Source organism: Mangifera indica, chromosome 13 (assembly GCF_011075055.1).
Source record: "Mangifera indica cultivar Alphonso chromosome 13, CATAS_Mindica_2.1, whole genome shotgun sequence".
In the NCBI taxonomy this organism is placed as follows: Eukaryota; Viridiplantae; Streptophyta; class Magnoliopsida; order Sapindales; family Anacardiaceae; genus Mangifera; species Mangifera indica.
In genome coordinates, this window is record NC_058149.1 from 13,379,414 (window position 1) to 13,388,618 (window position 9,205).

The following is a 9,205-nucleotide window of genomic DNA, read 5'->3' on the forward strand; positions in this document are numbered from 1 at the left end:
TTGACATCAATTTAAAGATTTATATTAGAGATAAAACATTTAGACATGAGATTACTTTGAGCGAAATGTCCCAAATGGGTTTTTTAAATTGCAGCCTAATTTGGGTTGGGTCCAATTTGGACGTATCTTTAATAAATTTCCCTAATTTGAGGCATACAAACAAATGACAGACATTCGAGGAATAATCATGATTTAATGAATCGTTGACTGATAAGCTCCCGACCGTCCGATTCGCAGCAGTCAATTTACCGGGCCGGGAAATGGTCCATAATATAGCGATTAAACGGTTCGGATAATCAATATTTGGACCACAAATATTAAAGGCTCTTTGCCCAATCAAATCGGATGGTCCAGATTTCTGAGCGTGTGCACCGTTGGATATGTACGTCGTGAAAAACCTATCATCATTTTGTGGGTGATAATAAATTAACAAGACACCTAGCCAGGACCACAGTATTTATTAATCAACTTAATCGTCCATTAAGTGGTTAATAAAATCTTAATAATCCTTTTTCTTTACGTATATTTTTTTAGAATAATATTATATATATAATTTTTATATATAATATTATATATAAATAATAATATATTATTATATAATTAAAAATTAAAAATAAAATAATATTCAATTCTATAATAATATATTATTATTTATGTATAAAATTATACATATATTTTATCCCTCTCTTTATCCAAAAATCTTAGTAATTATCCATAGACTAGTATCTGTCTATTATTTTCTATGATCTTATCCCTTTTTTAGCAAGATTTTCTATAATAATTTGGGCTGACAACTAGCCATTTTGTGGGTGGATTTCATTTTGAACAAATTGAATTCGGGCCAAATCTATTATCAATTCAAATAAATTAAACTCAAATTGAAGTTTTGTTTGTAATTTAACTTAAATTTGAGGGCTCATTAGTGATTGACCTCTCTAATATTTTTGTTAACTTATGGGACATTACAATTTATTTCTTTAATATTACTGTTTACCTGTTTAAAATTCAAAATAACTATTGTGGATTTGAGTCGAGTTTAAATTAACTCTTATTTAAATTCAATTCAATCCGAAACTATTTTTTTTCAGACTAAACAAACAAGAAGTATAGCTCAGGCATCATGCTTGCTTGCCTGCCTGAGCTAATTGAGTGGGCTAGATATAAATAGCACGTGAGGTAAACAGAATGAAACGTTTAAACCCAGTAGATTTTATTCGAAGCAATCTTTATTCTACCACCAAAGTAACCTTTCAACGCGTATCTCCTTTATTTAAAAGCAACCCGAATATTGTAAATTCTGTGTTTCTATATTTAAAACGACAAGGGTTGGTGGTGAGAATCCAAAAGGAATTTATAGTGTTTGGTCTTTTAAGGAATTGCCATAAGTAAAAGTAAGATTTATTCTTGAGAATAGTGTAGTCCCATTATTGTTTTCAGTGGTATATTATTATACAGTTCACCAGCCTAGATTGAGCAACTAAAATTTGTCCATTTTTTATCAGTTGTAATGATCAACTTTCCAATTCCTTTGACAGCAATGGTGGCCTGGTAATTAAGCAAGAACAAGTGAATCAAATTTCAAGAAATCAAACAAAAGAAAAGTAACATTTTGGCATAAATAGTAATTTCGTCTGACATTAATGCATTTTGAAAGCCATTTTATGCTTTCTATTAATGGAAAAATGCCAAGTCTAATCAAGGTGATTAAGATCTCGAAGCTCAGACTCAGAGATATGTCGACCATATAATACCAAAATATTCAGAAAGAATGATTAATTAGGAAGGGGAATAAGTAACATTTTTCCCACGTAACGTATCACCTAAAAACACTTTTTCACTTTTATTTGAAATAGATAATATTTTTTTACTCAAAATTAAATTTAATTAAAAAAATAATGATATAAGTAAAATAATATTTACATCATTAATTAATTAAAAAATAAATATGATAATTTAACCGTAAAAAAAATTGTTGAATAATATTCAATTCTTTAGGGACACAACTGCCATTTTAAAACTATTAAAGAACAAATTGATATTTGAAAATAGTCCAAAAGACCTTGGAATGTTTTAAATTATCAATAACCCTCTAAACATTTAAAAAAAAAACTCTTAATATTTAAAAAAAAATATAGTTTACCCTCTTAATAAACGATGTTACGATAATGACACTTATCTATAAGAGGGGAGAAAGAAAAGAGAAGAAAAAGAAAAAGTGAAAGTGAAAGGAAGGGGAAATAAATTTTTTTTTAATAATTTATATATTTAAAGTATTATTTTAAATTTTTGTTACTTTACGACTATATGATAATTTTGAAAAATTAAATAGTTGTGATAAAATGATAATTTCTCTTTTTAATATTGTTTTTTTATTAACCAAATTAAATTTTGGATGAAAAAGTATTTTTGTTTAATTTTAAGCGAAAAAATGTTAATTAAATCAATTATAGGACAAAAAGTGTTCCAAGGGCAAAACTTGGGTGAGAAAATGTCAGTTAGCAATTTGGTATGGCATCAATGCATTTTCAAAGCCATTTGATGCTTTGGAGTGATGGAAAAATGCCTAGTCTAAATAAGGTGATGAAGATCTTGAAGCTCAGAGATATGTCGACCATATAATATGAAAATAATGAGAAGGGATGATTGACTAGGAAGGGCGGTGTGTAACTTTAATAAATAAAAGGGGTCCTCACGGCATTATTATTAACTTTATGTTACAAGATCAGAAAAGTAAGATCCTGATGGTTGGATTTCCAGAGAGTGATAAGATGTATTTTTACTGTTAAGGGCAAAAGGTTATTTCCAAACTATATTTTGGTTTAATCTAAAAAATATATCTGTGAGAGATAAAAAATTCAAAGATTTATCTATTCCTAAACTGTTACTAAATTTTTTGTTAAATACAAGAGTGAAATTGTTATTTAATAATAATATTAAAAAATATATAATTTTATATTATTTTCTCTTCATATTTTAAAAATTAACATTTAACCTCTATAGTTAAACTTTGAAAAGGGACTTTTCTCTCCCAAATCCCTAATTTTTTCTTTACTCCTTTCTTCAGACATCAACAATCGATGTAGCTAGTTGTTGGACACCGAGCATAGTTGTCATCCAGTCTGGATGACAAAACATTGTCTAGATTTGAACGACACTTGTCGTCTATATATGGATGACGATTGCCATTCTTGGACGATGGTCGTTGTCTAGAGGTCTTCCTCTAGACAACTCCATCTTGTTTCCATTCCGTTTGTCAGAGAAAATTACTGGATTTCAAGAAGAAAAAGTAAATTTTTTAAAATTTAATTTAGAAAAAAAAATATTAGTTTTTCAAATTAAATAAGGGAAATATATGTAATTTTAATTATTTTAATATTACTGATAAAATAATGAATTTAACCCTTAACCTTAATAAAAAATTTATAAATGTGTTCTACCAGATTAAAACTTAAGTAAATATTAGACTTTTTATTTATCATAAATATATATTTATCATTCCAACAAAATTTAGGTAGAGAATCGTTTGTTTTCCTGCTGGTAATAAAAAAAAATTAAGAGGCATTTGATGGTAATGTAGGCCCAAAAGAGTTGGTGCCCCTTGGTAGATCTCATGGGCCCTCACAAATAAACTTATTCTACAACTTCAATTACCCTAAATAGGAAATTCAAATCTTTTTTCCAATTTTAATAAAACTATGCTTATTCAATTTTGAATATTTATTTGAGTATTTAAATTATATATTACTATGTAATTAAATAGTTTTAAATTAAAATTAAAATAATATTTAATTATATAATGATATATTATTTGTGTAACTAATTAGATATTCAAAATTTGGAGCACATAGTACTATTCTTTTTTTTGGCCAAAAGACTATTACCCACCCATGGTTTGTTAAAATAACAAATTTTCACCCTTTAGGTTTCAAAAAACTAAATTTCCACTCAAAATTTACTTTTATTAGTAAATTTCGTTAAATAGAAGAACAAAGTAAGTTACCATGTATAGATTTTTTTAATTTTATTTTTCCTTTTCAAAATGACATATGTTCGAGATATATTTTAATTTTTGAAAATATTAGGGGTATTGATGAGATTTTAAAGGATTTTTGAAAATTTGAAAAAAAAAGTTAAGGGGTGCTTTTAAAATTTTTAAAATTTCAATATATCTTTCAATAGTTTCAAAAATGAAATTACATCCCAAAAAATTGAAGAAAACGTAATATTTTTATATTGATTAAAGTTTTAATATTTTTAAGAGTTTAAATAATAAAATTTTTAACTATTAATAATATATTGATAATTTGATGTTTATATTAAGTATTAATGATAGTTTTATAATTTTAATAGAATAATAAAACAATTATTTGTAAGAAAACCAAATATAATACATTAATAGAATTAGATGACGGATGAAGATTTGACTTTTTGAAACTTTAAGACGGGAATTTGTCATTTCCTCCGCTTAGGTGGGACATAATAGTTTGGCCTTCTTTTAATGTATATATATTATGCTTAATATCATCAATCATCATGTACCACTGCAAATGTCCTTATTGTCTGGCTCAACGGTTCATTGAGATTCCATTTTCTGCGCATCACTCATCTCTGCGGTCGGAATAAACCCCACCAGGCAACCGCCCTGCGATCAATCTTTACTAACATTCTCATCTCTTTATGTATGATGTCGTATCACCATATGTACATACATATATACATGCATGATTGTAGATATAATCATATGCTATCAACTTTAGCTTTTTTAAAAAATACATGAAATAAATAATTAGTGGATGGGTCAAACTTAATATTTGAAAAGATGAATTGCGCCTACATATAAATTGACTAAAGTTTGATTTGGATGTAGAATGGGATGGCTCAAGCACAGCTTAAGTTTGTCGGGTTGCGATTTAAGAAAGTTTGAGTATGGTTCAATTGAAAATTTGAAACTAAAAATTTTACTCATACTCGTAAATCGTTATTATAACTTGAATTTGAATTCATAATTTGTTTATATGATTTAAATTTGTGAATCGTTTTAATAATAGTTAAAATAATACCATTTTAATTGAATCCAACTAAAAAATTGATTCATAATTAAATGGACACATGCTCAAATTTGACTTAATATTTTAATAAATAAAAAATTTTGACTAATGCTCGATTTGGGTCTAACCTTTCAAACTTGAAGTGCGTCTCAATGCGTGCCAACCCTAATCATGAGCCATGGATGGAAGTCCATCCAGAGAATTTTTGATGTGACAATGGAATCATTTACATGCGATGGAATAAAATTGACATAATTATGGAATACCTTGACCGCGGGCATGGAAGTCCATCTGGATTGTCCAACGATGAAACTTTTCAGGTTGAAAGCATCGCCTCCATTCCATGCGGATCTCCCTTTTTCTTTTTGTGATGGCAGGAACAACCTTTATATTTTAACTTACTTTTAATTTAAACACTCCATGAACATCACATCTGTTTGCCCATTTTAAGTTTAGGATTAAGTACCTAATTAGAATTTTAGATACTGTATTATCTGATTGAAGGATTTTAAATTAAAAATAAAATAACATTTAATCATACGAAGATGAATTGTTTTAATATCTAATTTGATACTTATAATTGGATACATATAATATTATTTTTTCAAGTTATCATTACCTTTGCCTTAAAGGTAGTTTGAATAATAAAAAAGAGATTTTAAATATGAGAGTAAATATTTAAATCCCCTCCTACTACATTTCAAGTATAATAGTTGTGGGGGTCGGGTTTCACCTCTCGAGAAGATCCAATTGATGTAAGGTTTTTTGGTCTAAAATTATTCATTCGTTTCTTTGATATTAAAAGCATGATTAACAAAATCAAAGTCTGAATTGGACCATAATTGAGCCAAATTTAACATTGATATGCTGCAGGCTTCTGATCTGAGCAAATGGTAAGAGTCTGTGCAATGGTGGTCCAAGTATTCTAGTTGGAAATGAAATCATTTCTTCTGTGAAAAAATCTGAAGAAGATATAGCTATCTACATGCAGGAAAAAGTTACCATCTGAGAAACTAAGAACAATTCACTAATAAGTAATTTGGATTTCATTACAAGTCAATATTCTGCTGCTCCCAGTTCAGAAATTAATACTAGTTAAAATTGTTAATAACTCGGTAAGTTAAACAAGAGTCAAGCCTTATCAGATAAAAATTGTAACGTACCGGAACTATAAATGCTTCATCAGGTCCCCCATTTTCAATCTCAAGCTTCTTCCCCGGTGAAATTGATCTCGAAGAATAAGCGGTTTTTTTTTTCAATTTCTCCTTTTTTGGGGAACTTTTTTTGTTCCTCAGCAGTTGGAGGAGCAAAACTAGCTACTGGGCACCATCAAAAGTCTCCAAACTTGTTCAATGAAGATTCTACGCTAGTGAATGGTGCTCAGTCATGTTGATGAATGGTGCCCAGTCATGGGGCAAAAGTGAGCCAGAAAAGGGCAAGCAATGTTTTGCTTAAGCTTTCCAGCACTTTTCAATGTCAGCTGCAAGTCTCTTGGCATCCATTGCTGCACCAAGTAAGCCACGTTTAGTGAACCCCACGGCATATAGCCCACATTCTCCTTTCCACCCATTTGGAAATGGCCTTCGAGGCAACCCATCTTTCTCTGAAAACATATCCCTTTCCTGACAATTACGACCCATATCCCCCTTTATGATTACTCTTTTGAACATTTTGCACTAATAATAACACTATACAACTCTTTGGAATAAAGAAAAAAAGGAATAAAGTTACCTTTAGCCAAGAGGGCACATTGCTTTTGTAACCAGTTGCCAAGATAATGGCATCAAAGTTCTCAGTTCTTCCATTTACAAACTCCGCAGCATGATTTTTCAGGCGCTTGATTCCCGGAAATACCTACAAACCAATTAACAACAATGATTAAAGAAAATAATATTGGAGACAATGTGTTTTCCATCAAGAAAAGCAAAGGTACGATTGTTGAAAACAGTGAAAAATAATAAGGGATCCATCAAAGACTTAGCTAGCTGCTAAAGAGAGATGGAGAAAAAGTGATGTGATACTTGATGGTAAATCGCAAGTACCTTAATGTCTCCACTTTTGATCTTGGCTAGAGTCCCAACGTCCAATACGGGCGTCTTTCCGGACAAATTTTTGAGCTCAAGGGGCCCTAACTGCGGCCGGCCCAGTCCGAATTTAGCTGTGTCACCGAGCATCAACCATGATACTATCAGCAGAAACTTGTCGACAAGGCGCATGGGCAGCCACTTGAGCAGCCACATGGACAGCCCGAAAGTTGATTTTCCCAGCATCTCTCGTGGTAGGATGTGCACCTTTTTACCAAAAACCCAACAAAGATTCAGCAGAGTTTCTTAATGGCTTTGTATGGGCAAATTGTTTACAGGCCATTGCTTCTGTTCATTCCACAGCACAGAAAAACAAAGAAAAGGGAAATATGCATATGATTTTGACAATGTATACAATTTTGCGCATGCCTGGGAATCCCAAGAAAGTGAAAGCTGAAGATTTTTCAGCCCTTTCTCTCAAACTTTATCCTTATTTGTTTATAATTTCTTTTGCAGAATCCGTTTCATTTGGTACTTGAAGCCTCAAACTCAACAGTTTTTTTTATATTATCTTTGTTTCACTCGGTTTAAGTCCAACAAAACAGTGCTTAAACATTACCCTTTCTTTATTTGTAAGTTTTTAACAGTGAAATAAGATACATTCCCATATGGGTTTGCATTGTGAATGACCTAAAAATCAAGAAAAAGAGCTTATATTAAAAGGAAAAAAGGAAAAACTTTTGGGTTTTGCTTTAATGGAAAGAAAAAGAAAGAAAGAGAGAGAGAAGATCAGAGTTCTTACTGTATCTCTAACCACAAGTGAAGGCTTGGCATCATGATGGCAAAGATCTAAACACACCTCCATTCCTGAATTTCCACAGCCAACAACAAGAACCGTTTTTCCTCTAAACTCTTCTCCACTTTTGTAGAAGCTTGTATGTCTTATGTCTCCTCTGAATTCTTTACTTCCTTCAATCTCCGGTACCAGCGCCTCCGCATTCTCTCCTGTTGCCACCACCAGCCACCGACACATATATTCCTTCTCCTCCCCCTTTCCCCCTACTGTCTTCACGCGCCAAAACTTAAGCGTGGGATCATACTCAGCTTGTGAGACTGTCTCGTTGAACCTTGGGCTAATATCAAATTTTTTGGCATATGATTCTAAGTAGTCAACGAATTGTTGCTTAGTAGGGTAAATAGGAAAATCAGCAGGAAACCCCATGAGAGGAAGCTCGCAAAATTGCTTAGGTAAGTGAAGACTAAGACGATCATAGGTTTTCAGCTGCCATAAAGAAGCTATGCAGTTAGATCTCTCTAAGACTATACTTGGGACACCTTTTTGTCTGAGACAAGCGGCTGCTGCTAGCCCTGAAGGCCCGGCTCCCACGATCACTGGCCCTTGCACGCGTACACAACGTGAAGATTTATTCATTTTCTCTATGAATATAGGATCATGTAACTGTTTGCCTTCTATTTCTCTCTGGCAATCCATGAACTGTCGTACGTGCAAGCAGAGAGTATATGAACTGTTGAAAGGAAATAGAATACAACAATATAGAGTTGAAAAGAAGAACTTCAACTTGCTTGAATTGAAAATTAAGAGAAGAAACAAAGCTAAACAGAACCCATTAAGTGAACAAACATTAGTTTGGTGAAGGAAAGAGTAGTGAGTGGCTCATAAGCTGAGAGATTAGGCCTGGATTTTTTGTTTTTTCATTTTGAAAAATTTGTCAGAGAGATTAGGTTTATGCTGAGCTTTTCTTTGAACCTGTGTGTAGTTTAATGGAGGGTAAACCAGAGAAGATGATCAAAAACTACTGAGCTTAATCAGCATTCTACAGAAAGAGAGAGGGAAAGAGAACGAGAGATGGCGATAGGTCTATTTATTCCTTTTGTTCATAGAAGAATTTATATGGAGGGAGGCTCAGTGAAGAAGAGAAGTAATGTAAGTAGGGACAGCCACAACATATGTGTATACATATATACACAAATAATATTTTTATTTTAAGATTTAATTATAATACGAATTACACAATTAATTAACAAGAAGTATATATTGAATTCTATATAAAAACGTCACTCTACTTGTCACAATAGAGATGACAATTTGGACCCGATTTTAGGGGCCCTGAT

The 9,205-nt window shown here is 31.5% G+C and overlaps 1 protein-coding gene across 1 annotated transcript; it reads right to left on the minus strand.

Annotated features, from left to right (window-relative positions):
• Nucleotides 1-6,046: 6,046 nt before the first annotated feature.
• Nucleotides 6,047-8,993, minus strand: LOC123194358 (indole-3-pyruvate monooxygenase YUCCA6-like). Its single transcript, XM_044607540.1, has 4 exons — nucleotides 7,875-8,993; nucleotides 7,091-7,339; nucleotides 6,780-6,902; nucleotides 6,047-6,670 (listed from the first exon to the last, which is right to left on the minus strand). The coding sequence occupies exons 1-4, from the start codon at nucleotides 8,562-8,564 to the stop codon at nucleotides 6,500-6,502; spliced, it is 1,233 nt and encodes a 410-aa protein (XP_044463475.1). The 5' UTR covers nucleotides 8,565-8,993; the 3' UTR covers nucleotides 6,047-6,499.
• Between the last annotated feature and the right edge of the window lie 212 nt (nucleotides 8,994-9,205).

What these genes read in the sequence shown, in the direction of transcription:
- LOC123194358 (XM_044607540.1), bottom strand. Translation starts at nt 8,564, where the DNA reads ATGGATTGCCAGAGAGAAATAGAAGGCAAACAGTTACATGATCCTATA. An exon ending in TCAAAAGTGGAGACATTAAG is followed by an intron (nt 6,903 to 7,090) that starts GTACTTGCGATT and finishes ATTGGTTTGTAG; the next exon opens with GTATTTCCGGGAATCAAGCG. An exon ending in ATGTGCCCTCTTGGCTAAAG is followed by an intron (nt 6,671 to 6,779) that starts GTAACTTTATTC and finishes CGTAATTGTCAG; the next exon opens with GAAAGGGATATGTTTTCAGA.